Source organism: Bombina bombina, chromosome 1, assembly GCF_027579735.1.
Source record: "Bombina bombina isolate aBomBom1 chromosome 1, aBomBom1.pri, whole genome shotgun sequence".
NCBI classification, from domain to species: domain Eukaryota; kingdom Metazoa; phylum Chordata; class Amphibia; order Anura; family Bombinatoridae; genus Bombina; species Bombina bombina.
Window position 1 is genome coordinate 423,409,986 of NC_069499.1, and position 23,050 is coordinate 423,433,035.

General features: G+C 44.9%; 1 protein-coding gene across 1 annotated transcript in view; it reads left to right on the forward strand.

Annotated features, from left to right (window-relative positions):
- The window catches only part of PSMD14 (proteasome 26S subunit, non-ATPase 14), a 367,270-nt gene that overhangs the window by 181,570 nt on the left and 162,650 nt on the right, over positions 1 to 23,050 (forward strand). The window contains exons 2-3 of the mRNA XM_053698365.1: positions 588 to 659; positions 21,740 to 21,859. Of these exons, the coding sequence (XP_053554340.1) occupies positions 588 to 659; positions 21,740 to 21,859 (192 nt within the window). The remainder of the gene's footprint in view (positions 1 to 587; positions 660 to 21,739; positions 21,860 to 23,050) is intronic.

A 23,050-nucleotide genomic window follows, 5' to 3' on the forward strand; every position in this document is an offset into this window, starting at 1 on the left:
GATTTTGAATTGGTTCACAGTGCTGGCTGGAAATATAATTGGCCTCATTTGGGTACACAGTCATGTTTGTTCACAGAATTTTCTATCAAGGGAACAGTGATCCATTTTTTTCACCTATGTTCTACTGAAGATCTCCCATAGCCCTTACCTGAATGCATCTTTTAGATCTTATCAGGTGATGCAAATTTAAATTGTTTGTTTTGAAGCTAGTTAAACATGCTAGGCTAACAGCACTTACATTCACACCAGTATGTGTGAGAGATAATTGGAAGATCTGCAATATTTTGCAGCTGAAGATGCTTAAGAAAAAAAACAAAAAAACCTTGTCCCTGTGAGACTAGATTCTTGCCCTAATGTTACATATTTTTAACCATAAACATTATGTTGTAATCTTTAAAACATTCCCTTTTTTGTTCTGTTTGGTTTTTATTAGAGTGCAGAGAACAAATGTTGACTTGCACACCACTAAATAGAATGTCAGACACTCTTAATGCCTCTGATCTATACAGAAAAATAATTATGAATAATGAACAAATGGTAAAACCCTCCTGATTAATTAGTGGAATAAAACTCTCATTTTTTTTCAGGGCCCGCCTACAGATGCTCCTGCCGTGGACACAGCAGAGCAGGTGTACATCTCCTCACTGGCTTTGCTGAAGGTAAGCGTCAAAGTCTATTTAAGAACTCATTTAATACTGAGTAGTCAAACAAATTTATGTTCCTGGTACAGGTACAAAACTCTTTATCCAAAAGGCTTGGAATTTGGAACAATTTAGATTTTGAAATATTTGTATATTTGCGACTAAAATAGCACAGCTTGGAGAATTGATGAGACCAAGTGTAAACAACAATATTTTATGTCATTAACATCTCATATTATCATTATATTATGTGCTATGTGTTTAAAATACTAATCCTTATACATTATAGGTTGGTTAAAGAGATTAGATTGTATTTTCTATACATATATGCATAGTATGTATCTAAAACTATTTCAATGGAAATTATTTGCCTACAAATTGCATGTCTTATAAAGCATTTAAACTATATTTTAATATATCAATATTATTTTGGTAACTTAGGTCACTCTAGGGACATAGCCCTTGAAAAGCCATCTTCTCTGTTAGGGACATATATGCGTTCCTGCACTGATCAAGAAGTCTCTCTGTAGCATGTTGCAGATCTCGTAGAATGCACTCCATCCTATTTAGGGAAGTGGTTAAAAAAACACCATATTTAAGTTGTAAATGACATGAAACATGGAAAAAATAAACAATGAAAGTACTTTGCACCATCCTTTTCTTTTCTTCTTTTAAATACTATGTGTAATTAAACATTTTAGGGCTGAGTTAATATATTACAGTAGAAAGTTATTTAATTGCAATAATTATGAAACCTATGAATATCCTTATTATTTTTGAAGGTAAAAATAAAAAAATCTCTTAATAGTAAAGGCTGGATAAAAAGGCTCATTATATAGTGTTGGTTAAATCCCCTAGTACATGGAAATGTTAATAATTGTCAGTATTTATTGTGAGAAGCTTTTTGTATCAGGAGCACTATAACTCACGTCATTGTCAAAATGATACTGTTTTTAGTTTAAGGAAATATTAGGATACAGAACTGTTGATTAAGTGAATACATAAAAACTAGTGCAGCCATAAATAAACTATTACATTTTTAAGGGTAGATTTGCACATTATATGAGCTCATGGCACATTCTTTTTTTGAAGTATCTTATATGCATTAGGAGTTTGACAAATCCCAGGAGGCCGTGGGTCCAAGAGTTCTATACATACTTTTCCATCCTAATGGGAGGAGAGTCCGCTGCTTCATTCATTACTTGTGGGAATTCAAAACCTGGCCACCAGGAGGCGGCAAAGACACCCTAGCCAAAGGCTTAAATACTTCCCCCACTTCCCTCATCCCCCAGTCATTCTTTGCCTTTTGTCACAGGAGGTTGGCAGAGAAGTGTTGGAAGATTAAAGATAGTCTCTTATTGAGGGTAGTACTCTTCAAAATGGGACTGGAGTTTTAAGTAGTCCTGTCAGTCTCTCAGTGAGAGCATGGATGAAAGTTAGTCTTGAGATGCCGGGAATGTCTTTCTGCAAAACCATCCGACTCATATTAACAATCAGCGTTGACAAGTTTTGCTACCTGTTTTGTTCACTCAAGTCCATGTCAGAAGCGAGGCTACTATCTGTCACACTTGAAGGGCCATGTTCCTGTTCCATAGCATAGATTCCGGTAAGATTGTTTCATTTTACTTTGATGTATGTAATGTAAACAAAGAAGTCAGGGTCTCTGTGGGACTCTTATCCTATGGAATCGAGGGGTAATATCTCATGAGGGGGGTTATTGAACAGGGGGACATTAATCATGTTTGTTATGTGATTCTATCTGCTAATGTGTAGTGTCACTTGGGCTCGTGGCTACCGGAACATAACAGACTCTTTTTGTCAGGCTGCACGGTCCTTGTGGAATTGGCGTTTTTCTTCTGTTAAGTGTGATCAGTCCACGGGTCATCATTACTTCTGGGATATTACTCCTCCCCAACAGGAAGTGCAAGAGGATTCACCCAGCAGAGCTGCATATAGCTCCTCCCCTCTACGTCACTCCCAGTCATTCTCTTGCACCCAACGACTAGATAGGATGTGTGAGAGGACTATGGTGATTATACTTAGTTTTATATCTTCAATCAAAAGTTTGTTATTTTAAAATATCACCGGAGTGTGTTATTACCTCTCTGGCAGAGTTTGAAGAAGAATCTACCAGAGTTTTGCTATGATTTTAGCCGGAGTAGTTAAGATCATATTGCTGTTCTCGGCCATCTGAGGAGTGAGGTAAACTTCAGATCAGGGGACAGCGGGCAGATGAATCTGCATAGAGGTATGTAGCAGTTTTTATTTTCTGACAATGGAATTGATGAGAAAATCCTGCCATACCGATATAATGTCATGTATGTATACTTTACACTTCAGTATTCTGGGGAATGGTACTTCACTAGAATTACACTGTAAGAAATACATAAAGCTGTTTAATAACTAGAGATTATGTTTAACGTTTTTGCTGGAATGTAAAATCGTTTTCATTTGCTGAGGTACTGTGTGAATAAATGTTTGGGCACTATTTTTCCACTTGGCAGTTGCTTAATCTGTTTTTCTGACAGTTTCTGTTCTCCCTCACTGCTGTGTGTGAGGGGGAGGGGCCGTTTTTTGGCGCTTTTACTATGCATCAAATATTTCAGTCAGCAACTCATTGTATTCCCTGCATGATCCGGTTCATCTCTACAGAGCTCAGGGGTCTTCAAAACTTATTTTGAGGGAGGTAATTTCTCTCAGCAGTTGTGAGAATTATAGTTTGACTGAGATAAAAAACGTTTATTCTGTAATTTGTTTCCTGCTTTCAGAATTTGTTATCTTTGCTAATGGGATTAAACCTTTGCTAAAGTTGTGTTGTTTACAAGGATTGAGGCTATAACTGTTTCAATTTATTAATTTTCAACTGTCATAGATCTTCTGTGCTTCTTAAAGGCACAGTACATTTTAATATTATTCTAATTGAATTGTATTTCCAAGTTGCAAGTTTATTTGCTAGTGTGTTAAACATGTCTGATTCAGAGGATGATACCTGTGTCATTTGTTGCAATGCCAAAGTGGAGCCCAATAGAAATTTATGTACTAACTGTATTGATGCTACTTTAAATAAAAGTCAATCTGTACAAATTGAACAAATTTCACCAAACAACGAGGGGAGAGTTATGCCGACTAACTCGCCTCACGTGTCAGTACCTACATCTCCCGCTCAGAGGGAGGTGCGTGATATTGTAGCGCCGAGTACATCTGGGCGGCCATTACAAATCACATTACAGGATATGGCTACTGTTATGACTGAGGTTTTGGCTAAATTACCAGAACTAAGAGGTAAGCGTGATCACTCTGGGGTGAGAACAGAGTGCGCTGATAATATTAGGGCCATGTCAGACACTGCGTCACAGGTGGCAGAACATGAGGACGGAGAACTTCATTCTGTGGGTGACGGTTCTGATCCAAACAGACTGGATTCAGATATTTCAAATTTTAAATTTAAACTGGAAAACCTCTGTGTATTACTAGGGGAGGTGTTAGCGGCTCTGAATGATTGTAACACAGTTGCAATACCAGAGAAAATGTGTAGGTTGGATAAATATTTTGCGGTACCGACGAGTACTGAGGTTTTTCCTATACCTAAGAGACTTACTGAAATTGTTACTAAGGAGTGGGATAGACCCGGTGTGCCGTTCTCACCCCCTCCGATATTTAGAAAAATTTTTCCAATAGACGCCACCACAAGGGACTTATGGCAAACGGTCCCTAAGGTGGAGGGAGCAGTTTCTACCTTAGCTAAGCGTACCACTATCCCGGTGGAGGATAGCTGTGCTTTTTCAGATCCAATGGATAAAAAGTTAGAGGGTTACCTTAAGAAAATGTTTGTTCAACAAGGTTTTATATTGCAACCCCTTGCATGCATTGCGCCGATCACGGCTGCAGCGGCATTCTGGATTGAGTCTCTGGAAGAGAACATTGGTTCAGCTACTCTGGACGACATTACGGACAGGCTTAGAGTCCTTAAACTAGCTAATTCATTCATTTCGGAGGCCGTAGTACATCTTACTAAACTTACGGCGAATAATTCAGGATTCGCCATTCAGGCACGCAGGGCGCTGTGGCTAAAATCCTGGTCAGCTGATGTTACTTCTAAGTCTAAATTGCTTAATATACCTTTCAAAGGGCAGACCTTATTCGGGCCCGGGTTGAAAGAGATTATCGCTGACATTACAGGAGGTAAAGGCCATGCCCTGCCTCAGGACAAAGCCAAGACTAGACAGTCTAATTTTCGTTCCTTTCGTAATTTCAAAGCAGGAGCAGCATCAACTTCCTCTGCACCAAAACAGGAAGGAGCTGTTGCTCGCTACAGACAAGGCTGGAAACCTAACCAGTCCTGGAACAAGGGCAAGCAGACTAGGAAACCTGCTGCTGCCCCTAAAACAGCATGAATTGAGGGCCCCCGATCCGGGATCGGATCTAGTGGGGGGCAGACTTTCTCTCTTCGCCCAGGCTTGGGCAAGAGATGTTCAGGATCCCTGGGCGCTAGAGATAATATCTCAGGGATACCTTCTGGACTTCAAATACTCTCCTCCAAGAGAGAGATTTCATCTTTCAAGATTGTCAACAATCCAGACAAAGAAAGAGGCGTTTCTACGCTGCGTACAAGAGCTCTTGTTAATGGGAGTAATCCATCCAGTTCCACGATCGGAACAGGGACAGGGGTTTTACTCAAATCTGTTTGTGGTTCCCAAAAAAGAGGGAACTTTCAGACCAATCCTGGACTTAAAGATCCTAAACAAATTCCTAAGAGTTCCATCGTTCAAGATGGAGACTATTCGGACAATTTTACCTATGATCCAAGAGGGTCAATACATGACCACTGTAGATTTAAAAGATGCTTACCTTCACATACCGATTCACAAAGATCATTATCGGTACCTAAGGTTTGCCTTCCTAGACAGGCATTACCAGTTTGTGGCTCTTCCATTCGGATTGGCTACAGCTCCAAGAATCTTCACAAAGGTTCTGGGTGCTCTTCTGGCGGTACTAAGACCGCGGGGAATCTCGGTAGCTCCATACCTAGACGACATTCTGATACAAGCTTCAAGCTTTCAAACTGCCAAGTCTCATACAGAGTTAGTGCTGGCATTTCTAAGGTCACATGGATGGAAGGTGAACGAAAAGAAAAGTTCACTCGTTCCACTCACAAGAGTTCCCTTCCTGGGGACTCTTATAGATTCTGTAGAAATGAAGATTTACCTGACAGAGGACAGGCTAACAAGACTTCAAAGTGCTTGCCGCACCCTTCATTCCATTCAACACCCGTCAGTGGCTCAATGCATGGAGGTAATCGGCTTAATGGTAGCGGCAATGGACATAGTACCCTTTGCACGCTTACACCTCAGACCACTGCAACTGTGCATGCTAAGTCAGTGGAATGGGGATTACTCAGACTTATCCCCTTCTCTGAATCTGGATCAAGAGACCAGAAATTCTCTTCTATGGTGGCTTTCTCGACCACATCTGTCCAGGGGGATGCCATTCAGCAGACCAGACTGGACAATTGTAACAACAGACGCCAGCCTTCTAGGTTGGGGTGCCGTCTGGAATTCTCTGAAGGCTCAGGGACAATGGAGTCAGGAGGAGAGTCTCCTGCCAATAAACATTCTGGAATTGAGAGCAGTTCTCAATGCCCTCCTGGCTTGGCCCCAGTTGACAACTCGGGGGTTCATCAGGTTTCAGTCGGACAACATCACGACTGTAGCTTACATCAACCATCAGGGAGGGACAAGAAGCTCCCTAGCTATGATGGAAGTATCAAAGATAATTTGCTGGGCAGAGTCTCACTCTTGCCACCTGTCAGCAATCCACATCCCGGGAGTGGAGAACTGGGAGGCGGATTTCTTAAGTCGTCAGACTTTTCATCCGGGGGAGTGGGTCTTTGCCCAAATACTTCGACGTTGGGGCAAACCAGAGATAGATCTCATGGCGTCTCGACAGAACGCCAAGCTTCCTCGTTACGGGTCCAGATCCAGGGATCCAGGAGCAGTCCTGATAGATGCTCTGACAGCACCTTGGGACTTCAGGATGGCTTACGTGTTTCCACCCTTCCCGTTGCTTCCTCGATTGATTGCCAGAATCAAACAAGAGAGAGCATCAGTGATTCTAATAGCACCTGCGTGGCCACGCAGGACTTGGTATGCAGACCTGGTGGACATGTCATCCTGTCCACCTTGGTCTCTACCTCTGAAACAGGACCTTCTGATACAGGGTCCCTTCAAACATCAAAATCTAACTTCTCTGAAGCTGACTGCTTGGAAATTGAACGCTTGATTTTATCAAGACGTGGATTTTCTGAGTCAGTTATTGATACCTTAATACAGGCTAGGAAACCTGTTACCAGAAAGATTTACCATAAGATATGGCGTAAATACCTATATTGGTGTGAATCCAAAGGTTACTCTTGGAGTAAGGTTAGGATTCCTAGGATATTGTCTTTTCTACAAGAAGGTTTAGAAAAGGGTTTATCTGCTAGTTCATTAAAGGGACAGATCTCAGCTCTGTCCATTCTGTTACACAAACGTCTGTCAGAAGTTCCTGACGTCCAGGCTTTTTGTCAGGCTTTGGCCAGAATTAAGCCTGTGTTTAAAACTGTTGCTCCACCATGGAGTTTAAACCTTGTTCTTAATGTTTTACAGGGCGTTCCGTTTGAACCCCTTCATTCCATTGATATAAAGTTGTTATCTTGGAAAGTTCTATTTTTAATGGCTATTTCCTCGGCTCGAAGAGTCTCTGAATTATCAGCCTTACATTGTGATTCTCCTTATTTGATTTTTCATTCGGATAAGGTAGTCCTGCATACTAAACCTGGGTTCTTAACTAAGGTAGTTACTAACAGGAATATCAATCAAGAGATTGTTGTTCCTTCTTTATGCCCAAATCCTTCTTCAAAGAAGGAACGTCTACTGCACAACCTGGATGTAGTCCGTGCTCTAAAATTTTACTTACAGGCAACTAAGGAATTTCGACAAACGTCTTCTCTGTTTGTCATTTACTCTGGGCAGAGGAGAGGTCAAAAAGCTTCCGCTACCTCTCTTTCTTTTTGGCTTCGTAGCATAATTCGTTTAGCTTATGAGACTGCTGGACAGCAGCCTCCTGAAAGAATTACAGCTCATTCTACTAGAGCTGTGGCTTCCACTTGGGCCTTCAAGAATGAGGCCTCTGTTGAACAGATTTGCAAGGCTGCAACTTGGTCTTCGCTTCATACTTTTTCCAAATTTTACAAATTTGACACTTTTGCTTCATCGGAGGCTATTTTTGGGAGAAAGGTTCTTCAGGCAGTGGTTCCTTCTGTATAAAGAGCCTGCCTATCCCTCCCGTCATCCGTGTACTTTTGCTTTGGTATTGGTATCCCAGAAGTAATGATGACCCGTGGACTGATCACACTTAACAGAAGAAAACATAATTTATGCTTACCTGATAAATTCCTTTCTTCTGTAGTGTGATCAGTCCACGGCCCGCCCTGTTTTTAAGGCAGGTAAATATTTTTTAATTTATACTCCAGTCACCACTTCACCCTTGGCTTTTCCTTTCTCGTTGGTCCTTGGTCGAATGACTGGGAGTGACGTAGAGGGGAGGAGCTATATGCAGCTCTGCTGGGTGAATCCTCTTGCACTTCCTGTTGGGGAGGAGTAATATCCCAGAAGTAATGATGACCCGTGGACTGATCACACTACAGAAGAAAGGAATTTATCAGGTAAGCATAAATTATGTTTTTTTTTTTTTTTTTTCTTCAGGCCTGCATGTTGTACCTTGTGACTAGATGTCACATTTCTAGCCTCCATTTCCATATTCCTGACCACGTGGCGAAGGGGAGAGTCTGTTTCGCTAGTTGTTTGGGTCCTAGGAGGTGGTGAGTGCCCCAGACATTAGGGGTGTAAGGTACAGTTTTTATTTTTTCTATCCAAGTTATGGGGTATTCTGATTTCTCTTGTTAAGTGTATCCAGTCCACGGATCATCCATTACTTATGGGATATTAACTCCTCCCCAACAGGAAGTGCAAGAGGATTCACCCAGCAGAGCTGCTATATAGCTCCTCCCCTAACTGCCATTACCAGTCATTCTCTTGCACCCAACGAATAGATAGGATGTGTGAGAGGACTGTGGTGATTATACTTAGTTTCATACCTTCAATCAAAAGTTTGTTATTTTATAATAGCACCGGAGTGTGTTATTCCTTCTCTGGTAGAATTTGAAGTAGAATCTACCTGAGTTTTTCTATGATTTTAGCCGGAGTAGTTAAGATCATATTGCTGTTTCCCGGCCATCTGAGGAGAGGTAAACTTCAGATCAGGGGACAGCGGGCAGATTAATCTGCAAAGAGGTATGTAGCAGCTTATTATTTTCTGACAATGGAATTGATGAGAAAATTCTGCCATACCGATATAATGTAAACTCAGCCTTAAATGCAGTAGCAGCAACTGGTATCAGGCTGTCATGTATGTATATTTTACACTTCAGTATTCTGGGGAATGGCACTTCACTGGAATTATACTGTATGCATAAAACTTTAGCCTAATTTGCAGGGACTAGCAATAGGCTTTTTAATAACACTCAATTTATTAATGTTAAACGTTTGTTGCTGGCATGTAAAATCGTTTAATTTTCTGAGGTACTGGGTGAAAAAATGTTTTGGGCACAATTTTTTTTTTCCACTTGGCAGTCGTTTTATTTAATTTATGACAGTTTACTGATCTCTCTCACTGTTAGCTATCAGGGTTAGTTATCCTTTGCTAATGGGAGCAATCCTTTGCTAAAATTGTGTTTTTTACAAAGATTTGATGCTATAAATTTTCAGTTTATTAATTTTCAACTGTCATAACTTTTTCTGTGCTTCTTATAGGCACAGTACGTTTTCATATTATAGTAAATTACTTGAAAAGTATTTCCAAGTTGCTAGTTTATTTGCTAGTGTGTTAAACATGTCTGATTCAGAGGAAGATATCTGTGCTATATGTGCTAAAGCCAAAGTGGAGCCCAATAGAAATTTATGTACTAACTGTATTGATGCTACTTTAAATAAAAGTCAATCTGTACAAATTGAACATATTTCACCAAACAACGAGGGGAGAGTTATGCCGACTAACTCACCTCACGTGTCAGTACCTGCATCTCCCGCTCGGGAGGTGCGTGATATTGTAGCGCCGAGTACATCTGGGCGGCCGTTACAAATCACATTACAGGATATGGCTACTGTTATGACTGAAGTTTTGGCTAAATTACCAGAACTAAGAGGTAAGCGTGATCACTCTGGGGTGAGAACAGAGTGCGCTGATAATATTAGGGCCATGTCAGACACTGCGTCACAATTTGCAGAACATGAGGACGGAGAGCTTCATTCTGCGGGTGACGGTTCTGATCCAAACAAACTGGATTCAGATATTTCAAATTTTAAATTTAAGCTGGAAAACCTCTGTGTATTACTAGGGGAGGTGTTAGCGGCTCTGAATGATTGTAACACAGTTGCAATACCAGAGAAAATGTGTAGGTTGGATAAATATTTTGCGGTACCGGCGAGTACTGACGTTTTTCCTATACCTAAGAGACTTACTGAAATTGTTACTAAGGAGTGGGATAGACCCGGTGTGCCGTTCTCACCCCCTCCGATATTTAGAAAGATGTTTCCAATAGACGCCACCACACGGGACTTAATGGCAAACGGTCCCTAAGGTGGAGGGAGCAGTTTCTACTTTAGCTAAGCGTACCACTATCCCGGTGGAGGATAGCTGTGCCTTTTCAGATCCAATGGATAAAAAGTTAGAGGGTTACCTTAAGAAAATGTTTGTTCAACAAGGTTTTATATTGCAACCTCTTGCATGCATTGCGCCTGTCACGGCTGCAGCAGCATTTTGGTTTGAGTCTCTGGAAGAGACACTTGAATCAGCTCCATTAGATGAGATTACACACAAGCTTAAAGCCCTTAAGTTAGCTAACTCATTTATTTCAGATGCTGTAGTACATTTAACTAAACTTACGGCTAAGAATTCCGGATTCGCCATTCAGGCACGCAGAGCACTGTGGCTAAAATCCTGGTCAGCTGACGTTACTTCTAAATCTAAATTGCTTAATATACCTTTCAAAGGGCAGACCTTATTCGGGCCTGGGTTGAAAGAAATTATCGCTGACATTACAGGAGGTAAAGGCCATGCCCTGCCTCAAGACAGAGCCAAACCTAAGGCTAGACAGTCTAATTTTCGTTCCTTTCGTAATTTCAAAGCAGGAGCAGCATCAACCTCCTCTGCACCAAAACAGGAAGGAGCTGTTGCTCGCTACAGACAAGGCTGGAGACCTAACCAGTCCTGGAACAAGGGCAAGCAGGCCAGGAAACCTGCTGCTGCCCCTAAGACAGCATGAATCGAGGGCCCCCGATCCGGGAACGGATCTAGTGGGGGGCAGACTTTCTCTCTTCGCCCAGGCTTGGGCAAGAGATGTCCAGGATCCCTGGGCGTTAGAGATCATATCTCAGGGATACCTTCTAGACTTCAAATTCTCTCCCCCAAGAGGGAGATTTCATCTGTCAAGGTTGTCAACAAACCAAATAAAGAAAGAGGCGTTTCTACGCTGCGTACAAGATCTTTTATTAATGGGAGTGATCCATCCGGTTCCGCGGTCGGAACAAGGACAAGGGTTTTACTCAAATCTGTTTGTGGTTCCCAAAAAAGAGGGAACTTTCAGGCCAATCTTGGATTTAAAGATCCTAAACAAATTCCTAAGAGTTCCATCGTTCAAAATGGAAACTATTCGGACAATTTTACCCATGATCCAAAAGGGTCAGTACATGACCACAGTGGATTTAAAGGATGCTTACCTTCACATACCGATTCACAAAGATCTTTACCGGTATCTAAGGTTTGCCTTTCTAGACAGGCATTACCAGTTTGTAGCTCTTCCATTCGGATTGGCTACGGCTCCGAGAATCTTCACAAGGGTTCTGGGTGCTCTTCTGGCGGTACTAAGACCGCGAGGAATTGCGGTAGCTCCGTACCTAGACGACATTCTGATACAAGCTTCAAGCTTTCAAACTGCCAAGTCTCATACAGAGTTAGTACTGGCATTTCTAAGGTCGCATGGATGGAAGGTGAACGAAAAGAAGAGTTCTCTCTTTCCACTCACAAGAGTTCCCTTCTTGGGGACTCTTATAGATTCTGTAGAAATGAAGATTTACCTGACAGAAGACAGGTTAACAAAGCTTCAAAATGCATGCCGTGTCCTTCATTCCATTCAACACCCGTCAGTAGCTCAATGCATGGAGGTGATCGGCTTAATGGTAGCAGCAATGGACATAGTACCCTTTGCACGCCTACATCTCAGACCGCTGCAATTGTGCATGCTAAGTCAGTGGAATGGGGATTACTCAGACTTGTCCCCTACTCTGAATCTGGATCAAGAGACCAGAAATTCTCTTCTATGGTGGCTTTCTCGGCCACATCTGTCCAGGGGGATGCCATTCAGCAGGCCGGACTGGACAATTGTAACAACAGACGCCAGCCTACTAGGTTGGGGCGCTGTCTGGAATTCTCTGAAGGCTCAGGGACAATGGAATCAGGAGGAGAGTCTCCTACCAATAAACATTCTGGAATTGAGAGCAGTTCTCAATGCCCTTCTGGCTTGGCCCCAGTTAACAACTCTGGGGTTCATCAGGTTTCAGTCGGACAACATCACGACTGTAGCTTACATCAACCATCAGGGAGGGACAAGAAGCTCCCTAGCAATGATGGAAGTATCAAAGATAATTCGCTGGGCAGAGTCTCACTCTTGCCACCTGTCAGCAATCCACATCCCGGGAGTGGAGAACTGGGAGGCGGATTTCTTAAGTCGTCAGACTTTTCATCCGGGGGAGTGGGAACTTCATCCGGAGGTCTTTGCCCAAATACTTCGACGTTGGGGCAAACCAGAGATAGATCTCATGGCGTCTCGACAGAACGCCAAGCTTCCTCGTTACGGGTCCAGATCCAAGGATCCGGGAGCGGTTCTGATAGATGCTTTGACAGCACCTTGGACCTTCGGGATGGCTTATGTGTTTCCACCCTTCCCGATGCTTCCTCGATTGATTGCCAGAATCAAACAGGAGAGAGCATCAGTGATTCTAATAGCGCCTGCATGGCCACGCAGGACTTGGTATGCAGATCTAGTGGACATGTCATCCTGTCCACCTTGGTCGCTACCTCTGAAACAGGACCTTCTGATCCAGGGTCCCTTCAAACATCAAAATCTAATTTCTCTGAAGCTGACTGCTTGGAAATTGAACGCTTGATTTTATCAAAACGTGGTTTTTCTGAGTCAGTTATTGATACCTTAATACAGGCTAGGAAGCCTGTTACCAGAAAGATTTACCATAAGATATGGCGCAAATACTTATATTGGTGCGAATCCAAGAGTTACTCATGGAGTAAGGTTAGGATTCCGAGGATATTGTCTTTTCTACAAGAAGGTTTAGAAAAGGGTTTATCCGCTAGTTCCTTAAAGGGACAGATTTCAGCTCTGTCCATTCTTTTACACAAACGTCTGTCAGAAGTTCCGGACGTTCAAGCTTTTTGTCAGGCTTTAGCTAGGATCAAGCCTGTGTTTAAAACTGTTGCTCCACCATGGAGTTTGAACTTAGTTCTTAATGTTTTACAGGGGGTTCCGTTTGAACCCCTTCATTCCATTGATATCAAGTTGTTATCTTGGAAAGTTCTGTTTTTAATGGCGATTTCCTCGGCTCGAAGAGTCTCTGAGTTATCTGCCTTACATTGTGATTCTCCTTATCTGATTTTTCATTCAGACAAGGTAGTTCTGCGTACTAAACCTGGGTTCCTACCTAAGGTGGTCACTAACAGGAATATCAATCAAGAGATTGTGGTTCCATCTTTGTGTCCTAATCCTTCTTCGAAAAAGGAACGTCTGCTACACAATCTAGATGTAGTCCGTGCCCTGAAATTTTATCTACAGGCAACTAAGGATTTTCGACAAACGTCTTCCCTGTTTGTCGTTTATTCTGGTCAGAGGAGAGGTCAAAAAGCTTCGGCTACCTCTCTCTCCTTTTGGCTTCGTAGCATAATACGGTTAGCCTATGAGACTGCTGGACAGCAGCCTCCTGAAAGAATTACAGCACATTCTACTAGAGCTGTGGCTTCCACTTGGGCCTTTAAGAATGAGGCTTCTGTTGAACAGATTTGCAAGGCTGCAACTTGGTCTTCTCTTCATACTTTTTCCAAATTTTACAAATTTGACACTTTTGCTTCTTCGGAGGCTGTTTTTGGGAGAAAGGTTCTTCAGGCAGTGGTTCCTTCCGTATAAAGAGCCTGCCTGTCCCTCCCGTCATCCGTGTACTTTAGCTTTGGTATTGGTATCCCATAAGTAATGGATGATCCGTGGACTGGATACACTTAACAAGAGAAAACATAATTTATGCTTACCTGATAAATTTATTTCTCTTGTAGTGTATCCAGTCCACGGCCCGCCCTGTCACTTTAAGGCAGGTAATTTTTCCATTAAACTACAGTCACCACTGCACCCTATGGTTTTCCTTTCTCTGCATGTTTTCGGTCGAATGACTGGTAATGGCAGTTAGGGGAGGAGCTATATAGCAGCTCTGCTGGGTGAATCCTCTTGCACTTCCTGTTGGGGAGGAGTTAATATCCCATAAGTAATGGATGATCCGTGGACTGGATACACTACAAGAGAAATAAATTTATCAGGTAAGCATAAATTATGTTTTTTGTTTTTGGAGACAGATGTCTCTGATTCAAATTCTACTTCTTGAACTTGGAGTCCGTCGAGCCATCCGCCCCTGGGGACCTCATATCCCGCTAGGCGAATACCCTAGAACCTTCTTTGGCTACGCAAGCAGGTGTCCCTAATGCTGTTACCCCTTCTCCAGCTTGTTTCCTCCAGAGGTTACAGCACGGTTCCGTGTGGCCATATCTATGGCATTGGTGCATTTACATCTTCCAGGGAGGGAGATGTTGATGAAATATTGTCAGTGTTCTGTTAACCAGGGCTTGTCAGACGGGGGATCGTCTATGTCAGATCAGCCGTTTTCCTCTGAGGCTTCAGGGGCCCAATCCTCGGGGTCGTCAGTTGTCCCGACGGAAGTAAGTCTTGCCTTTCGTTATAGACTAGCGCGCCTTTGTGTCCTGCTGCGGCATGTTTTGGCGGTGCTGGAGAATCCCAGTCCTGAGAGGTCCGGGGGGCCTCGGTCTTCTGTCCTGGACGGCAAGCTGCATTAGATGGGGTTGATGAAGTAATCTCCCTGCGTCTCCAATTTACTCTTTCTTTAAGGTATCCCATTCCAGTTCTGAGCTTTGGGAGAATTGGATCTCTGACCTGCTGGTCCTGTTAGTGTGTCCATTCTTCTTGGGCCTCAACCTGCGGGTGATGCTCTCTTTTAATTTGATTCGGTTAGGATGCATTTAATTTAATTTTGAAAGCTCATGTCTGTTATCATTTTTTCCTTTGAGAACAATTTCTTCTCTGGATTTTGATACCAGCGGTTTTGTGGTCGCATTGGCGCTTCTGCGGAAGTTACATGTAAGTTAGGACATTATGTTCTACTGTTTGTCTGTTTTATTGTCTATCCCTTCTAGGGTTACGACTTTCTGTGCCCTTGGGCAGTTCTTGGGTGCCTTATGCATCAGGCTGGTCCTGGTTGGGTACTAGTTTTCTGTCCCTGGTGGTCTATATCAGACACGTGGTGCCAGTTATTCCTGGCTGGTTTGGGTGGGGTGCCGAATGGTTCTCTCTCGTTTGAGTTTAGTTTCTTGTTTTGCGTTACAAGTTATAGGTTGGTTTTCATTACAGGACGTCAGGCTGGTCCTCGTTTCTCTTCTGGGGGCATCAGAGGGGATTGTGCTCAGTCCTCATTGTCCTATCCATGCTTACTGGCGGGGTTTCTCCGAAGTTCAGATGCTGCTAGGGCGTACTCTGTAGACTCCTGGATTCTTTTGATTCAGGTACTAGAGTGTTTCTCCTTCCATAGTGGGTTGGAGGTTCAGAGGATTCCATGGAAATCAGTGGTTCCAGTTTCGGGCGGCGTTTACTCGTCTACTCCTTTGAGGCTGTCCTCGTGGACTATGTTTCCTTGGTGACAGTACCTTTTCCTGAGGGTCGAGGCTGCTTGGGCCTTTTGTCATTTTCCTGGGGATTGGCCTTCTGGTTATCGGTTTCAGGAAGTTTAGGGCCTGTTGGTCTTTGTTCTACTTCCGGGATCGTGTCTGCTCCCATACTTTTGGAGCTCAACGGTTTATGTGGTCTCCTTCTTTTCGGGTGTTGCCCCTGTTTAGGTGTTTTGGTTTTCATCCGCCAGGGGCTAGAATGCTCGTTTATCGTAAATCCTAGAGCTGTAGTGCTTCCGGGAAGTTGACCCTGAAAGATTTCTAGGTTTGAGCTCTGTTCTCTTGTTTGTTTACCTTAGTCTTTGGACTTAGTGGGTGTTGTCCCTAGAGCCTTTAGGGGTCAACCATAGTCGTTGTGTGACTTTTATTATTGCCTAGCACCCTTTAGGTTGGGAGTTTGAATACTGCTGGGGTCTTTGAAGCACTCTGTGTCTGGGATACTTACGTGAGAGTTCAGTGTCCAAGGTGCCTTGGATGTGACTGCTCTGGATGGGGTAACCTGGTGGTTCCTCAGGGGTTATTAGTTTGTTTAAAGCCGGTTCCGGGTGTCTGGGTTTGTTTGTCCTTGTCTTTGAATGGACATTTTGGTTCTATATCCAGATCCCTTGGGACTGGTTTGGGTCTATCTATCTATTGGGTACTTATAGAGCGCGAACTAATCACCTGTGAGGGTCTCAAGGCGCTAAGGGAAGGTAGATAGGAGGAAAGGGGGGAGGGGGGGAGGGGATGGGCGTTCAGTCGAAGAGCCAGGTTTTGAGGTCCTTTCTGAACTTTATAAGGGAGGTGGATTGTCTGAGGTGCAGCGGGAGGGTGTTCCATGTCTTTGCTGCTATGTGGGAGAAGGATCTTCCGCCCGCTGTGGCTTTGCTGATGCGGGGGATGACTGCGAGTGCTTGGTCGGCCGATCGTAGTTGTCTGGCGGGGTGTAGAAATTTACGCGGTGGTTTATGTATTCTGGTCCGATGTTGTGTAGGGCCTTGAACGCGTGGGTAAGGAGCTTGAAGGTGATTCTCTTGTTGATGGGGAGCCAGTGAAGGTTCCTTAGGTGTTCGGTGATGTGGCATTGGAGGGGGATGTCGAGGATGAGTCTGGCAGAGGCGTTCTAAATACGTTGGAGTCTCTTTTGGAGTTTGATGGTGGAGCCGGCGTAGAGTGCATTGCCATAGTCCAACCGGCTGCTGACAAGGGCGTGGGTGACTGTTTTCCTGGTTTCGGTAGGGGTCCACTTGAAGATTTTTCGTTGCAGGTGGAGGATGTGGAAACATGTTGAGGTGATGGCATTGATTTGTCGGTTCATGGAGAGTGATGAGTCAAGGATGAAGCCTAGATTTCGTGCGTGGTCGGCTGGGGTTGGAGGGTGACCGAGGGCTGTGGGCCACCAGGAGTCATCCCATGTGGATTTATTGGGTCTGAGGAGGAGGACTTTGGTTTTGTCTGTGTTCAGCTTGAGCCGGTTGTCATTCATCTAGGCGGCGACTGCTGTCAGGCCTTTGTGGACGTTCTTTTTGGCGGTGGTGGGATCTCGGGTGAGTGAGATGATTAACTGGGTGTCGTCTGCATAGGAGACGATGTTGAGGTCGTAGCGTCGGACGATGGCTGCGAGAGGGGCCATGTAGATGTTGAAGAGGGTGGGGCTCAGCGAAGAGCCTTGCGGTACACCACAGTTGACTGGTGTGGGTTTGGAGGAGAAGGGAGGGAGTCTGACTTCTGGGTCCTGCCCATGAGGAAGGAGGGGATCCATTCCAGGGCTTTGCTGCGTATGCCGGCGTCGTGTAGGCGGGTGTGGAGGGTGTTGTGGTCGACAGTGTCAAAGGCTACTGAGAGGTCTAGGAGGATGAGGGCGGCAGTTTCACCTCGGTCGAGCATGGCACGGATGTCGTCTGTGGCGGCGAGGAGGGCAGTCTCAATGCTGTGGTTGCTTCTGAAGCCGGATTGGGAGTGGTCCAGGGTGTGGTTGGCCTCAATGTGGTTGATAAGTTGTGAGTTGATGGACTTCTCTATGACTTTGGCCGGGAAGGGGAGTAGAGAGATCGGGCGGTAGTTATTCGGGTCTGTTGGGTCTGCCGAGGGTTTCTTCAGCAGGGGTTTCAGTTTTGCGTGCTTCCAGACATCCAGGAAGGTGCCAGTTTTGATGGAGCAGTTGATGGTGTGGCAGAGTTCAGGGGCGATGGTGTCGCTTGCTTTGTTGAATGTGATGAGGGCATGTGTCCAAGGGTGCGCCAGAGTGGATAGATTTCATGATTCTAAGGGTGTCCTCTGTGGTGAGGGGGCTCCAGATAGTCCGTGTGTGGTGCGAGGGGGCAAATTTGGGAGGGGTTTCGTTGGGTGTAGGGGAGGGAGTGGGTGGTGGAGGTTGAGTTATGAGGTGTGAAACTGTCATAGATGTTGAGGATCTTGCGGTGGAAGTGGGCAGCGAGGGTATTGCAGAGGTCTTGGGAGGGTGGGATGTTGGTGGCGTTGCTGTTGGGTTTAGATAATTCCTTGATGACTGAGAACAACTCCTTGCTGTTGTGTACGTTAGAGTTGATTCTGTCTTGGATGGCTGTTTTTTTGGCGGTTTTTATGAGGTGGTGGTGGGTGGTGATTGCTTCCTTAAATGCAGCTTTTTCCAGCAGGGTCATGCTGGATCTCCAGGCTCTTTCCAATCGTCTGCAGTGACGTTTGGAGTCCTGAAGGGCCGGGGTGAACCAGCTGGCCTTGTTGGTGGTTTGGCGGCTGGACGGTTTTTTGAGGGGGGCGAGGGTGTTGGAGCAGTCTGTAATCCAGAGGTGGAGGTTGCGGGCGGAGGAGTTGGCGTCTGTGGAAGTAGGAGGGGAGGATTTGTTTAGGGTGCGGTGTAGTTGATCTTGGGTGATGTTGTTCCAGTTTCTGCTGGGCGGGTGGTACTGTCGGAGGTGGGTGGTGGGTTTGTTGAAGGAGAAGTGTATGCAGTGGTGGTCAGTCCAGAGGAGTTTGGTGATGTAATTGACTGAGATGTGGTTGCCTGAGGAGAAGATCAGGTCGAGGGTGTGGCCGGCTGCTTGGGTTGGGTAGTTTTCGAGTTGTTTCAGTCCGATGGTTCCAAGGTTTTCCAGGAGGGTAGAGGTGTTGAGATCGTTGGTGTTATCAAGATGGAAGTTGAGGTCACCGAGGAGGATGTAGTCGCAGAAGGCGGGACGAGGTCCGGGAGGTCTGTAGATGAGGGTGCCGCGGAGGGTGGTGTTGGGGTTGACCTGGATCTTGAAGTGTAGGTGTTCTAGGCCTGGTGAGTGGTCGTCAGAGCTGGTTGCGACTTGGATGGTGTGTTTGTGGATGATGGCGATGGCTCCTCCAGGTCGGTTGCTGCGGTCTTTGTGGCAGATCTTGTAGCCTTCGGGTATTGCAGTGGCAATGTCCGGCGCTGATGTGGGGTTTAGCCAGGTCTCGGTGAGGAAGGCAACGTCTGGGGAGGTGGAGTCTAGCAGGTTCCAGATATCAAGGGCGTGCTTGTGTTTGGAGCAGGTGTTAAGGAGGATGCAGTTGAGGTAATTGCGGCTGTTTTTGGGTGGGTTAGTTGGTTGGGTTGTGGTCCTGATGGTCGGGGATGCGTGGTGGCAGGCGGACGATCTACCGGTGTTGAGCATGTGGAGGGTGCTGGCGTTGTAGTGGCGGCAGATTCTGGAGCCAAGTTTCGTGTTGTTGGGTGCGGACGGGCACTGACGGGCTTGCCTTTGGTGCGCCAGCGGCGTGCCCGCTGCGCTCGTCCGTTGCACAGGGAGCAGCATTAAATACAGCAGGAAGGTGGGCGGGCTGGTTAGCTGGATAGGGGTAGGTGTGAAATGAAAACAGAGCAAGCAAGATACAGTAAAATACAACAAAAATACATAGGGAGGAGGGAGAGAGAACTTACTTCAATGGTGCTGGGAGCAGCATTAAATGCAGCAGGAAGGTGGTCGGCCCAGTTCCCGTCTCCGGGACATCTTCGGTTCCTACAGGCGTTTTTTCTCTCTCTTATCTGAGAATTAGACATTTCTGCCGGGCTGACTGTAGTGGCCGAATGGTTCTTCATTCAGTACTTGTTCTTTTGAGTCCATCTACAGCTTTACACTTCATACCAGTGTGCGGGTGAGCTGTAATGTGTTTTTTTTTTTTTTGTTCCCACACCTTTGGGGTGGACTTGGCATTCCACAATATCCGCATGGTACTCGGAGGTCCTTCTTTCTCTGTTCAGTGGGGTTGTCCTCCCTGCCTTGCGTGCAGGATGTCAGGTGAAGGGCTGTTTTTTTTGTGGCATGCCATTACTGTAGTTCAGTAGAGGGTCTCCTTTTGGGAGTGTCCTTAGTCTTCGGGAAGGGAGCTACGACTGGGTTCTGGAACCCGTGCTCTTTTGGTGGGGTTGTGGCTGGATTCCCTCTCTTTTCCTTCCTTGAAGGTCTTGGTAATTCGGGGAATTTTTTAATTCTATTGTCTTTTCGGACATTGCCAGTCACTTTGGTGCTGGGTCCGTTTCCCGGAGTGAGGGTCGGAGATCTGTCTGATCTGTTGAACTTTGATCGTGTATCATAGTTAGCTCTTGTGAGCCTTCCTTAGAGGGGAGACTTCGCAGTACATCTCTCCTCAGCAGTTATTTTTTCTCTGCTGGGTCTGGGTTCTTTCCTTCCTTTCTTGCATTTCTTGGGTAGTTGTTGTCCTGCACTACTTTGGAGTTTTCTTGCTGAAGATGGTCCTGTGCAGTTTGATAGCTTGATGGCTAGGTTTGGCGCCTTGTGTTCGCTTAGAACACCTTTGCATCAGGAAGCCTATGGTTTTTCGGAGGAACATATTCAGATATTGTGATGCTGTCTTTCAAGGCTCCCGGGGACGGTTGTCTTTCGGTTGCTCTATCCTGGGTTATGAGTTAGCGCTCTGCGTAGGGGAGGGGTTCTACCTTTCTCCCTTTAGTTTTTCAGGGCTTTACTTTGGCCCCTTGGAATCCATGCAGCTGGGTGTTTGGGATTTTCCTCCCTTGCTCTGCTAGGTCGGTAGGGTTTTTCATCTGTTTTGCCCTGTTTCATCCTTGTTTACTGTCTTTGAGTTACCCTTGTTTTTTTTTCTTCAAGATGCACTAGTCCTTTTGTGTTTCTGTGTGTCCTTTTCGGACTCCCTTATCTGAGTCCTTCTTCCCTTCAGGGAGTATGTGGATGTTTCCCTTCTTTTTGGTCGGGGGGAGTTTATTCGCGGGCTGAGAGCCTGCGGGACTTTGTCTCCTCAGAGGCTTTTAGACTCGGTCGAGTCTAGTGATTCTGAGCGGTCTCTAGCAAGGGCCTTGCTGGTTCTAACTGTTAGACTGTTATTTGTGCCTTTTCCTTTTTGTCCTTCTGCTCCTGGTGAAGCAGTTTTTTTTGTCAGGTGTTTGGGTGTTTTCAGGCTCTGGTGCCCTCAGTTTAGGATCCGCCTTCTTTTACCCTCCCGTTTTTTTTCATTCAGTGTCCTCTAGAGCTTGAGTATTTGTTCCCACAAGTAATAAATGAAGCAGTGGACTCTCCTCCCATTAAGAATGAAAACATTAATTATGCTTACCTGATAATTCCATTTCCATCTGTGGGAGGAGAGTCCACTGCTCCCATCCATTTCTCTGGTGGGCGGACCTACATTTTAATTTCTTCTTCTGGCACCATGTATACCCTGATATTTCTCCTACTTTTCCTTGTTCCCTTGGCAGAATGTCTGGGGGATGAGGGAAGTGGGTGAGGTATTTAAGCCTTTGGCTGGGGTGACTTTGCCTCCTCCTGGTGGCCAGGTTCTGAATTCCCTCAAGTAATGAATGAAGCAGTGGGCTCTCCTCCCACAGATGGAAATTAAATTACCAGGTAAGCATAATTTATGTTTTTTGAGTAATACTTTATATGTTTATATGCAAACACCCATGTTTGCTTCAGTTATTTTTGTTTCCCTTTACTATAGTGGTTAAGGTCTAAATTTGAAATAAGTTCAACCCCTTCATTTAATTATCGAGCATTAGCTTATTTTGTAACAGCTGATTTTTTTTTTCTCTCTAGATGCTGAAACATGGTCGAGCTGGTGTACCAATGGAAGTTATGGGACTGATGCTGGGAGAATTTGTTGATGATTACACAGTTAGGGTTATTGATGTATTTGCTATGCCTCAGTCTGGAACCGTAAGTCGTTTTACTACTAAATATTCTAGAAATTTAAGACTATTTACTACTAAATAGTCCTAGAAATGCAAGAGATATGTTGGCAGTTTTTAATATTATATATTTCTTTCTTATGGCATAGAGAGTGCATGATTCATTCCAATTACTAGTGGGATATTCACTCCTGGCCAGCAGGAAGCGGCAAAGAGCACCCCAGCAAAGCTGTTAAGTATCACTTCCCTTACCCATAACCCCCAGCCTTTCTCTTTGCCTTGATCACGGGAGGATGGCGAAGAAGGTGTCTGAATTATTAATCCTTCAATGGGTACTTTTCCCTGCAAGCAAGGATTTGGTGCTAGGCTGTGTCCATGTCAATCTCCTTAGTAGATGTAATGGTGGCTTTCAGCAGTTAGAAATCAGCGAGGTGGTCCTTGAATTATTTCTTTCCTAAGATATGGTGAGTCCACAGCTTAAGTAATTACTGTTGGGAATATCACTCCTGGCCAGCAGGAGGAGGCAAAGAGCTCCACAGTTAAACTGCTAAGTATCACTCCCTTACCCACAACCCCCAGTCATTCTCTTTGCCTTCGGTGCATGAAGGAGGTGAAGTTTAGGTGTCTGAAGGAAAATTTTGATTTAATCTACAAGCAAGTTTTGGGGTATAGCCGTATTCCACGTCATACCTTGCAGTCGGGTAGTGGTGGCTTTAAAGCAGTTAGGAACTTGTAAAAAGGTACTGAGTTTTCCTAACAATTGCTGCCCTAGTTTAGAAAGCCAGAGTTGGCTACTTTGTTCTTTCTTTCTGTGAAGAACTGTGTCTTCTCATACCTTGTAACTGTCTCCATGCCGGACAACGGAGCAGGTAAGTGCTTTTTCTTCCAGTTGGGGCACTAAAAATAGCAATGAAGGAGGTGACTTGCATTCTTCAGTGGGCGGAATCTCTAGATTGTCATCTCTCTGCCATTTACATCCCAGGGGTGGACAACTGGGTAGTGGGTTTTCTGAGCAGGCAGACTTTTCATCCCGGAGAGTGGGCTGGCCACCCAGAGGTTTTCACGATGATAACCCTCATCTGGGGAGTTCCGGAGTTGGATCTGATGACGTCTCGTCAAACCACCAAACTTCCAAGGTACGGTTCAAGGTCAAGGGATCCTCAAGCAGTTTTGATAGACGCTCTGGCGGTTCCTTGGATTTTCAATCTAGCATACCTGT